Raw genomic sequence first — 24,632 nt, forward strand, 5'->3', positions numbered from 1 at the left:
CAAGTAAAATAACAGACGGTAAAGGACAGAAATGCACCGGAAATTTTAATTTAAGGAAATTTCTGTCTTATAATGTCTGTTATTTTACAGTACATTTCTGTAACTTAACTGCGTTTACGTTTTTAAAATATTTTACGTCAAAAAAATAACAGATTGTTTTTACAGTGTATACATTTCTTCTGAATATACATTGTTACTTCAGTAATGTAAGTACATATAATATGAAAAGGATACTAATTGTGCAAAACATTGGTCTTTCATAGACATTCAGCTTCTGAAAAGTTTCGCTTCCAACAGAAATTTACAGTGCCTTGAAGATAATTTACTGTTTAATTACTAAGTAAACCATAAAACAGACTTAGTGTACAAACCAGCGATTATAACTCTTACCTGAGAGATCAATAAATCAGGAGTAAAGGTCAGGAGTTTTTTATGTTAAAATCAAAACAAAAGTGAATTGCGGCTTTGCTTCTCTTCTCCACCGCATCTCTTGTACCTCATTCCATATATTTCCCACCAAACTGAAAAAGAGCATACTAGAGGTCCACCAAAGGACGTTCTGGATGGGTTTGCGTGGTTGTGTTTGGCGGCTGTAGTGTGCTGCATCAGTGGGGGTTTGCTTTCCCATAATGGGGGCACATCTGGTGCGTCTGCATCCAAAGGGAAACAGATCAACCCCCTAAAGACCCTAAATGAACCCAACACATATCCCAGTCCAACCCAAAGCTGCCTTAGCCTCGGCACATGATTCTGGCATGGGTGGCTATTACATTTGAATCGACTAATTGTTTATTTATAATCGCGTAATATCCAAAGATACACCTGAAATTTTGGTGTTAAGTGGAATCCCCAAAAAAGGCTCTCAATCAGCTTCGGAGATCGGCAATTAATGGGCGAGATCAGCTGTTGTGATGTCATTATACATTCCCTTCATTTTCTACAGTGGGTCTGTTTGATCTTTGAATCCCCCCGGGAGCTCCAGCCTCCTCCCTCTCAGCATCGCTCCCTTCCTCCTCCTGCTCTCCCTCTCGCTCTAGCAGAACCTCCCCTTTTCTCTCTCCGAGGGCTTACATTGGCTTCCGTATGTGTGTGTGTGTGTGCATGTGTGTAAGAGTGTAAGTGAAAGTGCGCAGCCGAGCCTTGATGACAGAGGGCCCAGGACCATTCAGACGACTCGCACGCCCCGCGTTCAGCCCACCTCCAGAACAGCACAGAGCAAGAGACAGTCCACAGACAGAAGAGCAAAGACAGAATCTGAAAGACTTCTGCTGTAAAACAAAGAAGGAGTGAGGGTTTCAGAGAGAGAGAGAGAGAAAGAAAGCGAGGGAGAGATAGAGAGAGAGGATCTCCCAGCTTAATGCGCAAAACGTCCCGCTACCACATGCTGTGCTCAATGGCCAACACAGGCTGTCTTCTGCTCTCCGGCTCAGGGATGCTAACTCACTCTCTCCAGTGTCCCCCTGCGTTCCTCTACCTACCCGAGGTAAGGCAATCCCTGTCCCTCAGTCTTGCGCTCGCTCTTTCTTTTTCTTCTTCTTCTTCTGCTACTTGCGGGTGACACGTGCTAGCATTGTGTTCACCCCCTCCTTCTCATATCCCTCCTCCCTCAAAGCCCTCGGCAGGGGTCATCCCTTCTCTCTTGGCATCTTTTCATTCATGCTGTGACTTTTCTTAGGAGTGTGACTTTAGTTTTTGTACAGTATGATGTTTTGTGTGTGTGTGTCGTAGATAGTATAGTAACTTTTTTGTTGTCAGTTGCGCAAGTGTTTTATTTACAAAAATATGCCTTTTGTTTTTTTTTTTACAAATATAAAAACACATTTTTGGCATTCACCAATTCACACGTTTCTTATTTCAACCACATCAAGTGTGTTTCAGAACTTGCAGATTGTTAAACGACTGTCCGAATGTTGACAGATGTCACCGAATTAGTCGGCTCTAGTAAATGGGGGTTGGCTGACTTTTCTGAAGGTGCTTGGAAAATTGTGTGGCACGTGAGGGGCTGCGGTGATTGTTTTTGGCCGCGCGTGTGCGCTTTACTACAGGCGGCGTGTGCGATGGCAGGCTGCTGCTTTCCTCTAGACGGTGTGTTATTGCTCAGATATAAAGAATGATAAGGCTGTTGAGAGATAACCTGCCTCATGCTGCTACCAAATCGCTCCTCACTCATCACCTTAACAGTCGCTGTCCCGGCAAACACACACACAACACCAGCTGTCCAGGCCTCTGCTGTCCCAACGCCGTTCGCTCTGTGTGTGTACATGTGTGTCTGTGCATACAAATAAGGCGTATTTAAGAATTCCTCCTGTAAATGCTTGCAGCGTCCTCATAATTCCTCATCTGATTTTGAACAGATGTCATCGACAAGGTGTCAGGGCTTGTTTTTGTGTACTGCCGTAATTGATTAGCTGTGAGAAATGTCTTTCAAATATCTGTCATAACGGGCTCGTTGAATTCGAGATGCTTGTAGGAATTTGTTTCAGTTACTGTAGCAATTTCAGATTTTTTTACTGAAGCTAGGAGAGTTAGGAGGAAAAAATTGAAGGAGGGAAATGCAGACTTGTTCCCATCTATCAAATTTAGTATGACTCACTCCCAAATAATACAGACAGATTCAGAAAGAGTTATCGCACCCTCAGGGATTCTGATGGATCCCATTCTTTATTCCTTCTTTTTGCTTTTATTCACCTGCTGAAATGTTAGCCACACACGGCACGTCACATCTTGTAGATTTGTTTCTTGTCTTTGTTCTTTCTGTCATATTCCTCACCTGTGCCTCATCCTAAACTAAAATATATGTCCCAAAAAAATTACACATAGTTACTGCGTTTAAAAAAAAAAGCTCAAAAGAAAGTGTACTATAGAAAAAGTGATCGTAGTCAGTTAATAGTCTCACACAAGTCTAATATTTTAGGAAAAACTATACTCCAAAGTGTGCAGTGTATTGTTTAGTGTTGTTTTTTACATAACAAATTATATTTAGCAAGTTTTTCTCAACACACACTATTTCTTCGTTAAGTCCACACATTGTACAGCATGTCTGTGAAGTCAATGTGTGTGTGTTTGTGTACAATGTGTTTTGGCGGCCGCCTGCATGCACTAACACTGGTAAATGCTGTTTAGCTGCATTACTGTCTGTTTTCATTGGATTAGGAATTAACCAGGGATCCGAACAGCTTTTGTTTTCCGTTTAACAGCAAAAAGTTTCAGCCGTAGCATTATGGTGCAGCTTCTTTTCCTTTTTTTTCCCCAAGCAAACAGTGTGTTTTTTAACTCTGCGAGCAAAACAATTGCAGAGGCTGAACATGTTTCTTCTTCAGCAGCTTGCTCTGTAACCTCATTTAAACATCAAACCACGGTCTTCATACAGTCTGCTGTTGAAAATACAAAAAGGATTTGTCAGACACCGATGTCAAGTGAGCTGTTAAAAAAAAAACAGATATAAAAGAAAATTCTCTTTTACACTCTTCTCTCATTTTTCTTTTTTTTTTTCACAAAACGTGACCTCTATCTACATTTAATTTAAATTTGGCTGGATAAGATTCCCTCCCTCTCCTTTTATTGCGGCAGAGGCTGGTTCTCAAGTCTTGAGTCAATACGGAGCAGTAAATCTGCTTGTGCAAGCATCTCTCTCTCCCTAGAGGACCGAAAATCTTTACCCATGCTCAGGATAGTTAAACAATTCTCGCTATTGTATGATTTTCTCCTGAGCCATGGAGCTGAATATTACAAGCATATTCTCCTGTGAGTTTTTAGTCATTTCTAGCAGTGGTCGAAGTCATTTTGCAAGTATAACTCCGAAATGCGCACACACACACATAAAATGTGCGTGTGTGCATGTGTGTGTGTGTTTCACATGTTGAATTGTCAGCACAAAAGCTTGCAGGTGGTCTAGAGCTATTGAGAAAGGGCTTTGAAAATCCGCCAGAGAAGAGGGAGCTGGAATAACAAGGATGGAAACATTAAGGAGAGGTGCAGGAAAATGAAATCTATGAATGAGAAGGGATTGAGAGCGAATGCGAACGCTGGGATATAATTGGGCAGGCGTGTAAGTTATACATAGGGAGTGGTTGAAGCACTTTTCTTTTTCTCTCCCATATCATTCTCCACTCCTTACCATGAGCAGATATTTGAAACACACACACACACGCAAGCAAACTGGACTCTCTACACTCCGGCTCGTCGATAGCCGATGACATAATGGGTTGGAAATGGAAGTCAAACCCCAGGGAGCGCAGATCAGCTGACGTCTCAAGCAGATGTTAGTTGAAACACTCTGGGTTTGTGCGGTGGAAAGTAACGACAGCCGCAATGAGGATGAATCTGTATGGCCGGGTGTATCAATACAGCATATCAATAGGTAATTGTTTTGCTAACGGTATTGTAGTTAGCCTGCTTCTACTCTTAAGCACATCTGATAAGATTAAATTAATGAGCTATAGTAGTTCCAGGTGGGATTGCGCTTCAATTGAAACGCATGAATCTTTTATGTCAGCCTGGGCAGAATTAGTTTTGCTCAGATTTGATTGGTGCGTACGTGTTTTACCAACTAGTTATATTGACGTCAGTGACCACTAATCAAAGCAAACTTTAGATTTTCTTGAGATTAAAAGATGGTTATTATAGAGCATCGCAGTGCAACACACACATATATTTGAATAATCTTTGATGTGAAATGAGCATAGCATATTTATATTAAATTCTAAACATTAAGGAGAGGTGTAGGGAAATTAAATAGGGAATAGCGAGGGATTAAGAGCAATGCGAATGCTGGGATATAATAGGGCTAGTGTATAATAAAACATACAGGGAGTTGTTAAAACACCTTATTTTTCTCTCTTAGCTCATTCTCCACGACTTACCATGATCAGATATTTGAAACACGCAAACTAGACTCTCTACAATCTATATTAGAGCATCGTAGTACAGTGGTGCAACACACACACATACATATTTGAATGATCATTGGTGTGAAGTGAATGTAGCATATTTAAATTAACTTCTAAACATTAAGGAGAGATGTAGGGAAATGAAATCTATGAATGAAAAGGGGTTAAAAGCAACGCGAATGCTGGAATATTATAGGGCTAGTGTATAATTATACATATAGGGGGTTGTTTAAGCACTTTCTTTTTCTCTCTTAGCTCATTCTCCACTACTTACCGTGATCAGATATTTGAAACATGCAAACTAGACTCTCTACACTCTATGTTAGAGCACCGTAGTACTGTGATGCAACACACACAAACACATACACACATACATATAGTATTTAAATGACCATTGGTGTGAAGTGAATGTAGCATATTTAAATAAATTTCTAAACATTAAGGAGAGGTGTAGGGAAATAAAGTTTATGATTGAGAAGAGGTTGAGAGCAATGCAAATGCTGGGATAGAAATAGACGGGTGTGCTAGTGTGTAAGTTATACATACAGGTAGTTGTTAAAGCACTTACTTTTTCTCTCCTAGCTGATTCTTTACGGCTTATCATGATCAGATAGTTGAAACACATGCAATATGGACCCTCCACATTCTATTAAAGAGCATTGCAGTACTGTGGTGCAATACACACACACACACACATATTTGAATGATCATTGATGTGAAATGAGCATAGCATGTTTATATTAAATTCTAAACATTAAGGAGAGTTATAGGGAAGTTAAGTATATGAATGAGAAGGGATTGAGAGCAATGCGGATACTGGAATAGAATTGAACAGGTGCTAGTTTGTAGGTTATATTTACAGGTTGTTGTTGAAACACTTTCTTTTTCTCCCTTAGCTCATTTTCCACTGCTTACCATGATCAGATATTTAAAACACACACGCAAACTGGACTCTCTACACTTTATTATAGAACATCGTAGTACTGTGGTGCAACACACACATCTGTTTGAATGATCATTGATGTGAAGTGAACGTAGCATATTTATATTAAATTCTAAACATTAAGGAGAGGTGTACGGAAATTAAATGTATAAATGAGAAGGGATTGAGAGCAATGCGAATGCTGGGATAGAATTGGACAGGTGGGCTAGTGTGTAAGTTATACATAGGCTATAGGGAGTTGTTGAAGCACTTTCTTTTTCTCCCTTAGCTCATTCTCCACTGCTTACCATGATCAGATATTTGAAACACACAAACTAGACTCTCTACTATCTATTATAGAGCGTTGTAGTACTATATGTGCAACGCATACACATATTTGAATGATCAGTGATGTGAAGTGAACGTAGCATTTTTATATTTAATTCTATAAATTGAAACTCTCTCAATAGGTTTTCTCTGTTATGTGACGTGCTTTGCATCTCCCTGAAATGTTGTTTCTATCAGATTCATTAAATTATTGATTATACTACCAGCAGTGTTGCAACGTTTATCAATCTCAAATTTGAAGGAATCCACTTTGAATGCATGAATATGAAGTGTGATTTAGTTCTGTATTCGGGTGCAGTTAGGACCTTTTTCCGTTATTGTTTCATGCTAATCAATTCCAGGCATCTGGTTTCTGAAATAAAACCCAAAAAAATGACTTCAGTGCTTGAATGGATTTGGTTGTAATGTTATAAAGTATTTGTGGTCTGTGCTGGCGATTTAATCAGAGGCACAATTATGTTGTTTTAAATGGCATCAGCACAATCGACAACAAAAAAAGTTTCTTTGAATTTTCACACTGCATTGTTTAGTTGAAGCAGCTAATTCACCAAAGTCCTCTCCTTCACTGTGCCCTGGTGTTAATGATGCATTGTATTGTTATTTATTAGGCCACCGCATCGGCATCTATTTAGGCATCCCTATATTTATCTTCCTCCATAATTGGGCGCACAAGAGAAATTAGTCATTTTACTCGAAGCTCCTTTTTTTTTTCTTCCTCTGAGCTGATGATTAACCATATGAGTCAATGCTTTAGATTTTTCTGTTTATTGTTTAATCATGTTTCACATTTTTAGATTTAGCTATGAAATGGCCTGTCGTGGTTTAGATCGAGGGTGCCCAAACTTTTTCGCACTGTATGAAGGGCCAAAAAACAAAGATCATTGAGAGCCGTGGGCCGAAGATAAATACACTAAACTATTTTACATTAAAGTTTTCAATGGATAATTTCCTTATTTATTTAAAAATACTTTCAGTTAGCTGTTTTTGTAATTTTACAATAAAATAAACACATAAAAGGTTACAGTTACATTAAATTTGAAATGACAATCTCCAAACCATCCCCATCGTTCTCCCTCTCTTTTCAGATAGGCTGGCGGGCCAAATCAAAGGTTACCATGGGCCAACTTTTGGCCCGCAGGGCCTAGTTTTGGCATCTTTAGATCTTAAGTCACTCAAAACATGTGTTTATTAAGTTATTGTAGTAATGTTAATTGTATTTAAATTGAATTGCAGTCTTTTTTGTTTGGTTAAATAATACTTCAGCTTAATGATTTGATGATAAATACTATTATTTGTATTAAATAAATTAATAAAAAATAATAAAAATTAATACAAAAAGGGGTTTTCCCTCAATAAAGCATTAAAAGTTTAAATATATATATATATATATATATATATATATATATATATATATATATATATATATATATATATATATATATATATATATATATAAATATTGCTATTATTATTACTATTAGTATTATTAGTATTATTGTTATTATTAGAATGTGTTCCGTTTAATTTTAGTTTTCACTGTCATTTATTTGTTGCATGTTTTACAAAAAACACCCATTAAAAAAATTTAAGTGTAACAATTTATACAGAAAAAAATATTGTCCGGCATATTTTAAACAAGAATTATTTAATTTCATTAATAGGATTTTATTTACAGAACTTTTTAAATAAATAAAATGACTGTTGCACATTTTATTTAATGCTGACACCATCATCTTTTACACGTGCACAGTTGAGGTCAGAATTAATAATCTTCCTGTTCCATTTTTCCCCAATTTTTGTTTAACGGATAGAAGTTATTTCAACACATTTCTAAACATAATAGTTTTAACTACTAAGTGCTAATAACTTTTTATATTTATCATGATGACAGCGCATAATATTTTAAAAGATAAGAAAATTGCTTAATATTAATAATATTGACCTCAAAATGGTTTGAAAAAAAAAACTGCTTTTAATTTAGCCAAATTAATACAAATAAAACTTTCTTCATAAGAAAAAAAAAGAATATAGGAAATACTGTAAAAATGTCCTTAATCCATTAAATATCACTTGAGAAATATTTGAAAAAGAATAAATATTGAAATAATAAGCCAAATTCAAATAATTATTTTCATTGATTGCACCAACCGATGATCCACCTCTTTCAAATCCTCCAAATTGATTGTTACATAAGCAGAAGTTTTCAAACTCCACCTAACCTTGTGTCATCGTGTTTGCTTTGAGTGGAATTAAGAGGCAAACCTCAGAGCGTGTCTGCATTAGATCTCTGTATGTCTGCAGATGGTTTGATGTTCCTCACAAGCCCCAGTGTTGAGAGTGAGCATCGTATTGATGTTTCTGTGCTTTGCTGCAATGCACGCTGGGCCGCCACTGGCTCTGCAGCACGGTTATCCTCTGGAGGTGAGAAGGATGGGAAGGCTTGGGTCCTCTAGGGTGTTCTGGATCCATTGGGTGGGTCCTAATAAATCTCTGAAGGCCCTGTGATGCTTGGAAAACTTTAGGCTGGAGTGTATTTAGTTAGTTATGCGTGCATTAGTGAAGATGTTCTGCAAAAGTCAAAATTATTAGTGTTTTATTTGCTTGGAATGCATAAATACTGTTTTTTTTTCATGTAGAGTGAGGGTGGTTCTGACCAGTGCATGTATTATAAATGATTTATGCTTTAGCCATTTAGCAGAGCGACATGCAAAGTGCTTTAGTTTCTTGTGTAACTGTCATGTCCGGGGAGATTTTTTTGGTATTACATTTGCTAATGTCTTTTATTCATGCAAATTGTACAGTCGTATAGGGGACAAATGGGAATGTTGAATGTGACGAGGGCCACCCATTAAATGTGACTTAATCACGTCTTATAAATGTCCATCAGGTTTATTTCAAGCATGCACGGTTTACAGTGTGGATCGTTATTGTTGTTGGAGTAGGCTGTTTATTTTTGAGCAGCCAAAAAATAAGTTTGAAAGTTTAGCGCACAGTTTAGAAGGTTGATGTTGAAATTAAATACATCAATTTTAATGGATCAGATTTCCAAGGTTCAATGTGAAAATCATAAATTACACAATTATTATTGTTACATTTTATTAAAAACTTTTTACACAGTTTTTTTTTTTTTATTTCAGATGGATTTCCATGTTGAAATCATGTCAAATTTATTAATTTAATTATTCATATCTAAAATTTTGAGCATCCAAACAGTAAAATCTTATTTAATATTATTTTTTTCTTTCTTTTTTTGAGTTTTATTTTGTTATTTATTTTATTTTTTTATTGCTACTATTAGTACTGCATTATTTTCATTATTAGTAGTAGTAATAGTAATAGTAGTAGTAGTAGTAGTAGTAGTAGTAGTATTGGTACTGTATTATTTATTTATTTATTTATTTATTTATTTATTTATTTATTTATTATTACTATTATTGGCACTGTATTATTATTATTATTATTATTATTATTATTATTATTATTATTATTATTGGTACTGTATTATTATAATTTTTTATTATTATTATACAAATCATGTCTATTTCAATAATTTCATTATCTAGTTAATTATATCAGAATTTTTTGAGCATCCAGACAGTGAAGGGGTTATTTATTTATTCAATTATTATTTTTTCTTTATTATTATTATTATTATTATTATTATTATTATTATTATTATTATTATTGGTTATTATACAAATCATGTCTATTTCAATAATTTCATTATCTAGTTAATTATATCAGAATTTTTTGAGCATCCAGACAGTGAAGGGGTTATTTATTTATTCAATTATTATTTTTTCTTTATTATTATTATTATTATTATTATTATTATTATTATTATTATACAAATCAATGTTATACAAATCAATATTATACAAATTATGTCTAATTCATTAATTTAATTATCCAATTAATTGTCTAAATATTTAAGCATCTAAACAGTAAGTGTTATTATTATTATTATTATTATTATTATTATTATTATTATTATTATTATTAAAACAGCATGTGTTTAGAAGGTTGAGTTCATTATTAACACTTTTCTACACTGATATTTTATTTCGCAACTATTAATATCCTAAACTGCCTAATTTATACCACACAACATTTGAGCATTCATATTACGCATTTTAAAAAGCTACATTTTTCAGCAAAGTATCCACACTCGTTTTATGTTTCTTTTAATCACTTATGCAGCGCAGAGCCCACCATCCTCACTGAAGACGGCCTGTTCTGATCATCCTCCCCCAGATCAACTCAAATCAGCCACTTTTTGAGCCAATCTAACTGCAGTATCTTCTCTGTTGCGCCTCCAAGACGAGCTAATTAGGTGTATGGGGTAGTTTTTTTATTTGCTTAGCAGACACGCAAAGCACTTCATCTCCTTTGCGAGCGAGAGAAAGGAGAATAGCTGTGTAAATTGGATGCCGTTTTCTCCAAGAAGTCTGCATTTTGCACGCTGCTCATGGCCAGGAGTTGGAGGGTAGCAAGAGGGCACACGGCAAACGCCAACCCCGACCACCTTTCCCATTAAGCCTATATAAGCCCTGAAATCTCGGCGCTGGTTCAGCCGGAGTATATCTCTCACATTGTAAAGTTAGAGCTGAATTTATAATGCCACCCCTTCATCTCCTTCGCTGTTTCTTTGCTGTACTGGTTCAAAACATTCTCTTTTCTCGCAGCCATACCTAGTTTGTTGAGCGAGGCTCTTTTTATTGGGTGTACGGACCCTTTGGCTTCTGTGCAGTCTTTGGTACGTATGAGAAGAATACTTAAAAGTGGCTTTTTCACTTTTTTTTTTGTGGTTCACTCAGTTGTTTTTCTGCTTTCCAAGGTTTGGTTTTGTGTTTACTCTTTTATGTACTAAAAGTTTTTAAAGATATATACTTCATTTGATTTGTTGAGGTCAATAGGGAGAGCATTTTGCACGGGAGGATGCTGATAATGAAGAGGATGATGAGGCATTTATAATAGGACAATTATTTTTAGAAATAAAATGCAATTTTATTAACAACATTATTTAAATTTTTATTTGATAACATTATTTTTTCTTTTTCTTTTCTTTTATTTGTTATTTTATTTTATTTAATTTTTGTTGTATTTTATTGTATTGTATTATATATTTTATTTTTTATTTTATTTTATTTATTTATTTTATTTTACTTTACTTTTTATTTATTTATTTATTTATTTATTTTTATTATATTTTTAAAATGTAATTTATTTATTTATATTTATTATAAATATTTATTATTAATTAAAACTATATGTTTTAATTAAAATAAAAATTAAATTAATAAACATTATTTTAATAATATTTATTTTATTTATTGTTCCTGCATTTATTCAACCAATAAGCAATAAAAATACTTCAAAATTAAATTTACATTTTTAAAAACTATTTCTATATATTCATTTTAAGATGGATTGCAATTCTATGATGGCAAAGCTGCATTTCTCATCAGTCACCATCATTCAAAAATGAACACATTAACAAATAAACACACTCTATTTGCAACTTGTGGCTGCACTACTAGCACTATCAAGTATTGTAACACTCACAGACATTATAATTTCCATTACACCTGCCTCACTAAAAAAAAAAAAACATTTAAAAGATAATAGTCAACAAAATGCCTCAAGTGAATTCGAGCTTACCTTGTACCTAACCCAGAGTATTCATTATAGACAAACACATCGGCAGTAACGCTTCACAGCCGCATATGTGATATGTGAATTTAAACGTCCTCTTTAACACGCTATAGCGAACATACAACGCTTCCTCTCCACATGGTTATTTTCCCCCCTCCTCCCCCATCCCTAACCATGTCTATCTGTCTCTTCTCAGTCTCTGCTGTAGTCAAGACCGGCTTTATCTGTGTGTTTAGACAGGCAAGGAAAGAATTACACTGACAGTGCTTAGGAAATGATAGGCTGGTACTGAGATATTTGTGCCCCATAAATTCTCCACTGCTCAGCATAATTTACGACAGAAGCTGCGTGCGCTGTGTGTGCGTGTGCGTGTGTGTGTGCGAGAAGTTCTTGTCCCACTGTATCTGTCTCCATCTGCTTAGCCACTTTTGCTCCGCCGTAAATTAAGGGCCTATAGACAGCTCCCCTCAAGTCTCCGCTCACATAAAAATGAGACACTAGTCATTTCTTTTCCCCCCTCTTTCGCTCTCCTTCTCACTATCTCTAATTGAAAGCGTGCTATGTAAAGGTGAGGTGAGGATCGGCATAGGTGCACAGCCCCGCTAGCACAGGTAGCACGCTATTGAAAGGCCATTAAAGCAGGGGTTAGCATTTTAAAGGTTAGCGTGAAAACGTGTTTTTAATTAGCACATGTAGTGTCTACAGGAGGTAAGGATCGGCGACGCTACGACGAGGTCTTCAACCTGACATTCAGAAGGTTGCGCTGCTTAGATAGCGCTAGTGAGGTAATTACCTAAGCGTTAGCGACGCACATCAGAGAGCTGTCAAACATGACAACAATCTGATGCAGAATTTGTTCCTCGGTGATGGTCATTTGCAGTGGTGGATGAAATACACAAATCAGGTATTTGAGTAAAACTATTTTTACTCAAGTATTTAGTATTTTGAGCCTGAGAAAATATTAAACTAGTAAAACCTTAAAGTGCTCATTTCAGTTTTGCTTGAGTAAAAGTACAAATGTACTTGATTTTTCAATGTGCATTAAGGGATTTAGTTCACCCTAACCTGAAATTCTGTCACCCTTTACTAATTTTAAACGTTTGTGAGTTTCTTTCTTCTGTTAAACACAAAAGAAGATATTTTGAAAAAGGTTAGAAACCTGTAACCATTGACATTCATTTGTTTTTCTTAGTATGGAAGTCAATAGTTACAGGTTTCTAACATCATTCAAAATATCTTCTTTTTTACTGTTAGTATACGGATACTTAAACTTATATAGAAATGTATAATTCTTATATTAGATTAGGATACATTTATAAAGAATACTAATAAAAGTTAAGAACCACCTGTGGGTGGATAAGTGGTGGGATGTTATATTTTCTTTTTGGTGAACTATCCCTTTAGATACAGTTGAAGTCAAAATTATTAGCCCCCCTTTGAATTTTCCAAATGATGTTTAACAGAGCAAGGACATTTTCACAGTACAGTATGTCTGATAAGATTTTTTCTTCTGGAGAAACTCTTATTTGTTTTATTTCAGCTACAATAAAAGTTAAAAAAAAAAAATGTAAGAGCATTTTAAGGTCAAAATGATTAGCCCCTTTAAGCTATATTTATTTTTCGATAGCCTACAGAACAAACTTTTGTTATACAATGACTTGCCTAATTACCCTATCCTGTCTAGTTAACCTTATTAACCTAGTTAAACCTTCATGTCGCTTTAAGCTGTATAAAAGTGTATTGAAAAATAACTAGTAAAATATTATTTACTGTCATCATGGCAAAAATAAAATAAATGAGTTATTAGAAATGAGTTATTAAAACTGTTATGTTTAGAAATGTGTTGGAAAAAAATCTTCTCTCCATTAAACAGAAATTGGAGAAAACGGATAAACGGGGGGCTAATACTTTTGACTTCAACACTATTAGCTGGCACTGACAATCATTCATATAATTAATGATATTTCAACAGTGTAAATTATAAAATTCCATTTAGTATGTGTAAAAAAGAAGTAAAAACAAAATGCTACTGTATGTGTAAATGTGTGCTGACAATAAATACAGGCCCGTAGCCCGCCTATTGAACAGGGTAGATATTTTATTCTCAAAAAGTGGAGCTTTTTGCAGTTATGCTCTTCAATGTGTATCAAATTATGAGGTTCAAATACTGCATTTTAGTGACATTTTAAGCATTTATCTTCGCTGCATTAGCTTGTCACATGGTGATCATAGCTGCACTTTTTGACGCAACTAAAATATTTGTATGTAAGTGCTTACCATACCATTTTACCACAAAGTGTTTGTTTAGAAATGTGCAATTAAAAAGTTTTATTGTGCATTTAAAAATGTGTTACAGTTTTATACATCATCTTGAGATTAGAAACTTTAATGAACAATTTTGAGTAGTTTTGAAAGTATGAAAAAAAGACTTATTTTTAAAATACAAATTTACTTTCATGCATAAGAAAAAAAATCATTAGGAATCAGTTTAAACTTTTTACAAACCAACTAAAAACATATTAAAAACTGCAACCTGTTGGTAAAAATCTGGCCATCTCATTTTTTTCATTAAGAATTTGTATACAGTAATTAACAATTTAACTTGGCTTAGAGCCTTCTACTATTGGTTATTTTTACAATTTGTGATAGTATAATGTCAGACATGGGATAAATGAGCTCATATAGAGGTCGAATTCTAGACTTTGTCAGTAGGGGGTGAGTCTGTCAAACCCCTTCATTCAAAAATACAAAAACCTGGCATTAGTAACTTTCATTTCCCATAGAATCAATTTTACATTTTCTGGAGACTCTGAAAAGATCATTTGAATCGGTTAAATGTAGAATCTCTTTTAATTGATCAGTTAAATTAGTGAGATCAAAAGAACAGTAGTGAGGTAACAAAAAAAAAAAAAACAGTCCAACTCTGGACATTTTTTTTTACTTCACCTTTGACCTTAGTGCCTTCAGATTGCTAACACTTCCACATATTTACAACCCCTTTTTTTAGTTAGCAAGGCTGTACTCTCTTGGTTTGTAAATGATTGAGTTAATTTCGAAGCTTTCCAAAGGGTAATACAGTGTTGTTAGTGCAGACTCTCACCTGCTGAACAATTAGCACTACATAAACCCTGCAGCCATTTTCAGTCCAATACTCAGGTAACACGGTTGGTGAATTATGTATAGCTTAGTCAAGCATAGTTTAATATTGGGCTGCCTATTAATCAATCTGACTCTAATTGCAATATATTTTCATTTCGTTCGGGTGTCTCTACCTGCTGTTAGGCACAGTAGTATTAACCTAAAGGGCCAGCTAGCAGAAACGATTCACTTTTTTTTTTTGTTCAACGGATTTTTATGTTTGCTGGTATTAGTGTAATTCTGCTGAATGCATTATCTGCGTGCCGTTCTACACACGCACAGCAAAAGCGATTCGGTCCCTGTGGCCCTGCATGCACAATAATGACATTATCATGCTTGCAATAAATAATCCAACATATGCTTCTGATTAACAGAGCCTTTCATTGCGTACCACAGAGAAACAAAGAAAGCAGAAAATTTAATGAAATGCACGCCTCCTTTGTGACTGCTCCAAATTGATTGTCGAAACTCCGTTTTGTATATATGTCACAAAACATTTTATGCATTGTAATGCAATGCCTTTGTGTTCAAAAGTAATCACCCCCCTCAAAAGACTAGAAATATTTGCTATCAGTATGTGTGTGTGTGTGTTTTTTCTCTCTCTCTCAAAAGGTTTCATGTTGCTCCATTTTAAAAACTCTTGATTAAATTTGCCCCCTTTTTTCCTCTCTCTCATTTCCCCCTGAGGAGCTTGATCCAGCTTTGGCACCTTTCAATACGCTTCTAATCAACAGCCTCGGTTTCTCTCGCATACGGAAGCTCTTAATTACTGCTAATTGTGGCCATTACCATGGGAAAATTAAATAATAAATGCAAGACAAATATTGATGTTAATTGATGGAGCTGCTCGCTGATAGCACAGCTTTCGAAACGGTTTCAATAAGTTCGAATTAACCCCATTTGCATACATTAATTGGGATAATTGGAAATTAAGATGATTGCTGTTGAGGTTGATCAGTAGTATTGTGTGTGTGTGTGAGTGAGATGTGGTGCAATGAAAACAGGCCGGGCAGAGGGATGTTTTGGATGCTGGCTGCTCCGCGTCTTCTGTCATAAGTAATTACCCTAATCGCTCGAGCTGTTCTCACTGAACTTGAGAGAAAAGCATCCCGACAGAACACACACATTGTTTTATGAATGTGGAAATGTAAAAAAATGCCTTGTCTAGCAACCTAAAAATGTGGTTCACAGCGTAGCATTTAAATGAATTGTTTTATTCAATATTGGTAAATATCACTGACTCAGTTTGAAAGGTCAGATCAGGATACTGTGAATATTTTGTATCTTTTTACAATATTTTTAAAGAATTCACAACATCAGCATAATTTCTGTTACAATAATAATACATTATTATTATTTATTCATCTATAATAATGTAATAACAACAATTATTTTATTCATTATTTTTATTTAGTTTACATTCATTTATTTTTCTTTTATTTACTGTTATGAGTTTTGTATTGTGTTTATACTAGAGTTCAAAATCGTGTATATAAAAAAGAAAATGGAGAGACATGAACATGGAGAGTCTAAAAATTCTTTTGTAAGAGAAACTACTTTCTTTCGCCATTCATTCACATCTGCAGCTAATGTCAGATTAGCAGAAACTATTGCTACTTCACAAATGTCACTTTAGTGCTAGTATTTGAATGATTCTCTAGTGTAATATCGAAAGTGATATCAAACGACATGGAAAGCCATCAGTCTAGAGACATTTCCCAGTTCTGTTTCATTCGGTATATCACAATAATTACCCCCGAAAAAGTCAAAGCAAACACTACTAGACACACTACCAGATTATTATGGTATAAATACAGCACTACAACATACAGAAGAAAGTGATGGACTTATAAAGTCACTTACCTGTTTTATAATGATTTAATCAGCTGTAGTTTGAATTTACGCTGCATTTTTTCTTCTCTAAGGGCTTATTATGTGGTCTCTGTTGCCATCTTGCTGCAGAATGTCAAACGTTTTTGCTTTGCTCAGTATTACAGGCTGATGAATGCTGACAAACTGCATCTCTAAAATTATAATTATTAAGAATAGGCAATGTCCTTATAAATAAAGTGCATAGATTCAGTGTAAACACCTACAATCTTATCTAAAAAACTCTCTAAAGTACATTACGTTGTCCACCAGCTGCAATATTTGTCAAACTGTAGTCCTTCACTTGCCACTCGGGTGGAGTAATACACAAGGGTGAAGAGGCTGCAAGAGTTCTGATATTACTTTAATATCAGCCAATCAGATCCGAAAACCAGACAGAACTGTTGTATATACAACATTGTATGCTGTACAGTCAAAATGATTGATTTTCATTTCATTGCAAAAAATAATTTGTATATTAAGTAAATATAATTTTAAATGAATACGTTTTCTCCCTAAATACATCAAATGTGCATTGCTAAGCACTTAATTTGGACAACTTTAAAGGGGAGTTGTTGTTTGGTTCTAAATAGTAACTTTTAAAAAGTATCTTGATCAAATATCCTGTTAAAACACATCAAACATCAATGGAAAGCTTATACTGTATTAAGCTTTCCTTCAATCATTCTATATATATGATAACAATATTTTGTATACTAAAATAATTTGCATATTAATTAAATATCATCTTCCATGAGGTTTCCTCTCTAAATAAATCAAATGTGTATCGCTAAGCACTAAATTTGGACAACTTTAAAGGTGAGTTGTTGTTTTGTTCTAAATGTTCAAATATTATCCCGATCAAATATCTTGTCACAACAAATCAAACATCAATCGAAAGCTTATATATTCAGCTTTCTTTCAATCCTTCTATATATATAATAATAATTTGTATAATAAAATCATTTGTATTTTAAATAAATATCATCTTCCATGAATAAGTTTCCCCCCGTAATATATCAAATGTGCATTGCTAAGCACTTAATTTGGACAACTTTATAGGTAAGTTGTTGTTTTGTTCTAAATGTTCAAATATTATCTCGATCAAATATCTTGTCACACCAACCAAACATCAATGGAAAGCTTATATATTCGGCTTTCTTTTAAATCTTCTATATATAATAATAATATTTGCATAATAAAATAACTTGTATAATAAAGAAAAATTATCTTCCATGAATAAGTTTCCTCCGTGAATATATCAAATGTGCATTGCTAAGCACTTACAGTAATTCGGACAATAGTATCTCGTATTTAGATAAATAATGTATTTAGACAAATAGTATCTCAATCAAATATCCTGTCACATCAAATCAAACATCAATGGAAAGCCTACTGTATATTCAGCTTTCTTTCAATCCTTCTTATAATTAATGATAATTCAAGTTTAAATAATGAAATGCCATTTATTATAGTATAAAAAAAAAGAAGTAAATACAACGTAATCAAACATCAAAGGAAAACTTATTTACCCTTATTTGTGATCCAGGGTCAAAAATAGAATATTAATGATCAGTATAATATTTGAGTATATAAACCACTGACCACTATCTGAGAATCATACGCTCAGTATGCATGATGCTTGCGCTTGTAGTAGAGTGCTTTAGTGAATCAGCATCCTCTTTTGGCACTATTCAACATTCATACGCTCTTTGTTCGCCATTCATCACAAAAGCCATGAAATCTCACAGGTCTAGAAATATTGAGAAATCTTGTTCCTCGGTCTCGCATCCCATGAGATGGTTATTGAGGTGGCTGTAATTTGATAAGATGAATAAAGTCTGTGGGCTGCAGGCGACTCAGCACTTTCCGCCACACTTTTCCGACCTCACTCCTACCTTCACAGAACTTCTGACGGAGGAGAAAAAAAATCCCTGACATTGGCAGCACCGGGAGCCCACCTATCGATTGGGTCAAATCTGGGATAGATGATGGATTGGAGGTATTTTAAGGGGCATAAAGGGGGTATCTAGCAGGGTGCAAATCCATCTGGTTGACCAAACAGAGGTACGGCCATTCCTGAATCAGTGATTATTTGTTTGGTCTCTCATGCCCTGTTTACACCTGGCATAAAGATGCATTTTTGTTGATCTGATCACAGGTGAATGATGCTACTTATTGCAAACCACATCCAGAGGAAGTCAAAAACACATCAGATCAGATAGCTGTTGAAGATGTGAATGCGGTTGAATGTGTTCAAACAGCAGGTTACTCTCTAGTGAACATTTTACAGGTCATCTATATATATTATATTATCAGACATACTGTAAAAATTTCCTTGCTCTGTTAAACATAATTTGGGAAATATTAAAAAAAGAAAAAAAAATCAAAGAGGGGCTAATGATTCTGACTTCGACTGTAAATATATATATATATATATATATATATATATATATATATATATATATATATATATATATATATATATATATATATATATATATATATATATATATACTGTAGGTTCAAAAAACTTCTGCTTATCATTTTCTCTTCATAAAACCCACATAAGTGATGTTGAATGTAAAGTAAAAAATGCCTAAAATTCATTTGTGCATATTAGCACACATTTAATTAAATAGTGCATAATTTATTGCCATTATTAACATTTTAAAAAACGTCTAAAACAAAAAAAAAAGATTTTAAACCCTGATTAACTACGCTGTTAAATTTTTCTGCTGCCTTTAAATGTTTTAACTTGAATTAAATTAACTTTACAAGTCACTTAAACTTACTATACATCATTTAAACTGAACTAAAACATTAAGTAAAAAATTTAAAAACTTAAATCATAAAGTTGAAACGTGAATAATTTATTAAATAAACCTGATTAATTACACTGTCAGAAATAAAAATCACAAGAGCTTTTACTAGGGTGGTACCTTTTTAAAAGCTACACATTTGAGTCTCTATTGAGGGTCTCTATTAATATGTAACCTCAAGGCTACATATTGGTATCTAGAAAGTACAAAAGTGTACCTCCAAAAATGTTTAGGTACAAAAACAAGCTTTTGATGTACCAATGGATCATTTAAATACATAGTGTTTCTTTTGAAAAGGTACACCCCAGTGACAGCTCTTTTACCTTTATTTTCGAGAGTGTATTAACTTATTGTCTTGCCTTAAAATTGTATAAATGCTGTTTTAGGAACTTGTACAAAAATTTGAATATAATAAAATAATTTTACATGTATATGTTTACTTCCATTACTCAATTTATAAGTATATTTAACTGATTTTACTCATTTAACATTTTTACAGTACATTTTACAGAAAAGGCCTAAACATAAACCATAGAGCCACCCTCATCAGAAAAGTGGTCAAAATGATGAGTGTAAATGACAGCGTGTCTCTCTTGTCTATCTGTGATCTGATTTACCAAATCGCATCTTAATAGCAGGTGTAAACAGGGCCTCAGATCCATGCGCTCCAGGGCTCCACCACTTCCCAAAATCCCTCAGGATCTTTCCAGACATTGCTCAACATGGCTTCGCTTTGGCGCCAGTATTTGTTCTCCTTCTTTCTTCTTTCTTTCTCTCTCTCCTTTAGTTTTCCGTTGTGGCTGTTTCTTTGTTAGGTATTCTTCCAATTTAATTACGAAGGCTTTGAAGTTCCCATGAATAATGGCAAAGTGCGCCCTTCCAGAGCCTTCAGCTTTTTATTCAGATCAAAGATAGCTTTTACATCAGCCAGAACTCCTCCCTCCAGCTGAGCGCAGTCACTGGCTTTCAGACACCAGGTGCCAAGGCTCGTCTGTTTTTTTTTTTTTTTTTTGCCCGCTTCCCCCCCGTCAAACGCGGGCCGATGGAGGCTCCCCTGGATGTGTATTGAACTGTTGTTGCAAGATGTCAAAAGCTCATTCCAAGGTTGGCACTAAAACCGGCATGCAACATCAGACCCTCTTTGTAACTTTAACCTTTCATCTACGGGGCAGATGGCAACAAATAACCGGTGCGTTTTGCAAACGAAAAAGGAATCGCTTGTGTTTTATTTATTTGCACTGCTGCACACACGAGCTTCCCATAAACACACTGCATTTTCATGGCTGTTTTTTTTTTTTTTGATGATGATGCAGTTGTCTCAAAACAAGTATAAAATTTCAAAGTAAATATTAAAGTAAAACATTTTTCAAGATTATAAAAGAACATTTATTTTATTTTATATACCTATCCTTAAAAACATGAACATTTAATTTCACTATCAAATCATATAATTGCTATAAACTATTTTTACTTTGTCATTTGACAAAAATAAACAAAAAGATTTCTAATTTTTATTTAATATTAATAAAATACAATATAATATAATATAATATTGGGCGAAGCTGTGGCGCAGTAGGTAGTGCTGTCGCCTCAGAGCAAGAAGGTCGCTGGTTCGAGCCTCGACTCAGTTGGTGTTTCTGTGTGGAGTTTGCATGTTCTCCCTGCGTTCGTGTGGGTTTCCTCCGGGTGCTCCGGTTTCCCCCACAGTCCAAAGACATGTGGTACAGGTGAATTGGGTAGGTTAAATTGTCCGTAGTGTATGAGTGTATGAGTGTGTGTGTGTGTGCGTGTGTGTGTGAATGGGTTGTGGCTGGACAGGCATACGCTGCATAAAAAAAAATTTGCTGGATAAGTTGGCGGTTCATTTCGCTGTGGCGACCCCGGATTAATAAAGGGACTAAACCGACAAGAAAATGAATGAATAATAGAATAGAATAGAATAGAATAGAATAGAATAGAATAGAATAGAATAGAATAGAATAGAATAGAATAGAATAGAATTTGAATCTTTGTAGTCAAATGTAACTGCAAAAAAAGTGAGTTTAATTGTCTGTATTATTTTATTTTTATTTTATTATTTTTTTTATTTTTTTACTTTATTTTAAAAAATAGTTTAAATATATATATTTAATATATATCACACAAATAGCAATGCGATGTGGCTGTATATCGGCACTGGTGGGAGGCCTGTGAGACCCATCTCCCACCCATCTCCTGTATTGTTTTGTGTCCCTTAAAACTCCTGAAGTGTTTGTAGTCCCTATGCGCACCAAACACAATGCGCAACCATCTTCATACCCGCGCCCTGCTTTTCAGTTTGCACCCCCCTCCCCCTCTCTTGACTTACCGCCCCCCCGCCTAGACCCCCCCCCCCCCCCCCCACACACACACACACCCCCCAACCGCTTCAAGGTATGCTGATATATGATGCTGAAATGCCATCAGTCTAAAGAGATATCTCCCAGTATTTCTCTGTTGCTATGGGGAAATCACAATATTACTATGGTATAAATACAGCACTATAAAAGAGAGAGGTCGACTTAGAAGGTCATTTAACTGTTTAACAATTATTTGATCAGCTGTAATTTGAAATTATGCTTTATTTTGCTTAGGGTTTATTATGCGGTCTCTTTTGTCCTCTTGTGGACGAACATCGTTACTCGTCTTTGCTCAAAAACAGGCCAATGGCCGCCAACACGCTGTCTTTCATAAATTATAAGTATTTTAAAATAGGCACGATCCTTATTAATAAACTTCATAGTTGCAATCTAAACAACTACTTTCTCGACTAAAAAAGCCTCAAAAGTGTCAAACTGTCGAGTTTCTTCTGCTTGTTGCTGTATGCGGGCGGAGTAATACACAAGGGAGAAGGGTTTATAGGCTGGACCAGTGCTGTTACTGGCACGGCTATCAGCCAATCAGATTCAAGAACTGTTGTATAAATTATACTTTACAATAGGGTTCATTAGTGAATGCATTTACTAACATGAACTAATCATGAACAACACTTGTACAGCATTTATTAATCATAATTGAACATTTACTAATGCATTATAAACATTCAAGTCCGTGTTTGTTAGCATTAGTTAATGCACCATGAGTTTACTTGAACTAACAATGAACAACTGTATTTTCATTAACTAACGGTTATTAACATGAATATATACTGTAGTAAATGTATTGTTCAATCTTTGTTCATGTTAGTAAATGCATTACTTAACATTAACTAATGAACCTTATTGTAAAGTGTGACCAATTAATATATATCATATCATTAAAAGCAGTAACATTTGTGTAAAATAAAGCAATTTGTACTTGTTACTTGATAATAATATGGTATAAAATAATATGATAGTATATAATATTTTATAATATCATAATATATAATATAATGTAATAATAAAAATCCCCTTTGTAATCTAAGCAAATTGCAAAAAAAGTTTAATTTTCTGTAATATTTTATGTGATTGAAATGTTTGATTTCAGAATGCTGATTAATTTCTAGTTTCCGAATATATATAAATATATATTTTTTCTCCATACCTCAGTTTGATTCAACCACAAAAATACCTAAACAAACATTCTTTTTCCAATTAACAAAAAAATGTCCCATTAAATCTGTTTCCAGTATTGCATTTTCCATCACGCCACCTCACCGGATTTGACATTTATGTTCTCATTAACTTGTCAACTTCCGTCAAGGTATTTGTAGCACACGAGAGCCGCCAAAACACATCCAGCGCCCCTCCGAATACTAAAAGTAGAAGCACGAAGTTGAGAATATCTGCCTCCTTAATTACAAGCGGTGACAGGCGGATTGTGTCAGCCACAGGTCAACAGACAGTGGAGAGAAACTTATGTCCCCTGTGCTTTTCCACGAGTATAGCAGATGCTAAACAAACATACAGTCTCAGTTTGACAGACTGGAGGAGGCCATGCAGGCCCACTTTGCTTTTGCCATTGCTCTAAGTGGCTTGTCAATTACACTGGGTAAACAGAGGCAGAGTTAGAGAGTAAATCCACCCAAGACAAATATAAAATCAGATCCCTGGAAGATTAAAGGCCGCTGAGGCGTGCCAGCAAATATTTCTCGGAGACAACAGTGGTTGAGGTTTGCGGCATTAGTTTGTTTGAATGTACAATGCTTGTGCTGAGCGTCTTCGCGGTTGGTTTTATGGTTGTTGTCATTGTGTTTTGTGGAGTTAGAGATTGGTCTGGGAGGAGTGATTAAAATTATAATTAAAAGAAGGATTTGTGAAGTTGTTGGTAAAATGTGTTTGTTTAATTGTTTAGAGTGTGAAGAAATGGATGTTGAAGGTTCAAGGGAGTTGTGTGTAATGTAGGAGACTGATCACAGCCAATGTGTTTCCTCTCTTTTTTTTACCTATCAAAACTGACTATAAATCACAGTTTTGTTGGTGTAATTTGGAAGTGGTTTTCTTAAGGTATGTGTTGATACTTTGTGTTAATATATGGGTTTTTGTACCTAAAACAATAAATTCTAGCACTGAAATTTGTATATACTGATATATATATATATATATATATATATATATATATATATATATATATATATATATATATATATATATATTTCAGTACAAAAATGTAGTGTTTTGAGTACTTGTATGATTTTATTTATTGATTTGTGTATTTATTTATTTACAATTTTTCTGTTTTATTTTGTTTTGTTTTTGTCGTTTTGTTTATTAATTTAAAAATACATTTATTTTATATATTTTATTTTATTTTATCTTTTATGTTATTTTATTTAGCTTTATTTATATTTTTTGTTTTGTTTTATTTTGTTTTCAATTTTATTTTTTTGTTTTATTTATTATTTTTGTATTTTATTTTATTTTGTTTTGTTTTGTTTTGTTTATTATTTTTTTATTAGTTTTACTTTATTTATTTATTATTTTCTATTTTATTGTGTTTTGTTTTGTTTATTTATTTATTTATTTTTTATTTATTTGTTTATTTTATTTC

At 34.2% G+C, this 24,632-nt stretch overlaps 1 protein-coding gene across 50 annotated transcripts in view; it reads left to right on the forward strand.

Annotated features, from left to right (window-relative positions):
• The window catches only part of rbfox3a (RNA binding fox-1 homolog 3a), an 829,029-nt gene that overhangs the window by 617,275 nt on the left and 187,122 nt on the right, over positions 1-24,632 (forward strand). For 14 of the 50 annotated variants that reach the window (XM_073918626.1, XM_073918636.1, XM_073918648.1 and 11 more), the window contains exon 1: positions 1,146-1,483. The exons of the other annotated variants lie outside the window; for them this stretch is intronic. In XM_073918626.1, the coding sequence (XP_073774727.1) occupies positions 1,358-1,483 (126 nt within the window). In that variant the 5' untranslated portion in view covers positions 1,146-1,357. Of the gene's footprint in view, positions 1-1,145; positions 1,484-24,632 lie in introns of those variants that run through there. 50 annotated transcript variants of the gene reach the window in all.

The sequence above is a fragment of the Danio rerio genome, chromosome 12, assembly GCF_049306965.1.
Source record: "Danio rerio strain Tuebingen ecotype United States chromosome 12, GRCz12tu, whole genome shotgun sequence".
Lineage (NCBI taxonomy): Eukaryota > Metazoa > Chordata > Actinopteri > Cypriniformes > Danionidae > Danio > Danio rerio.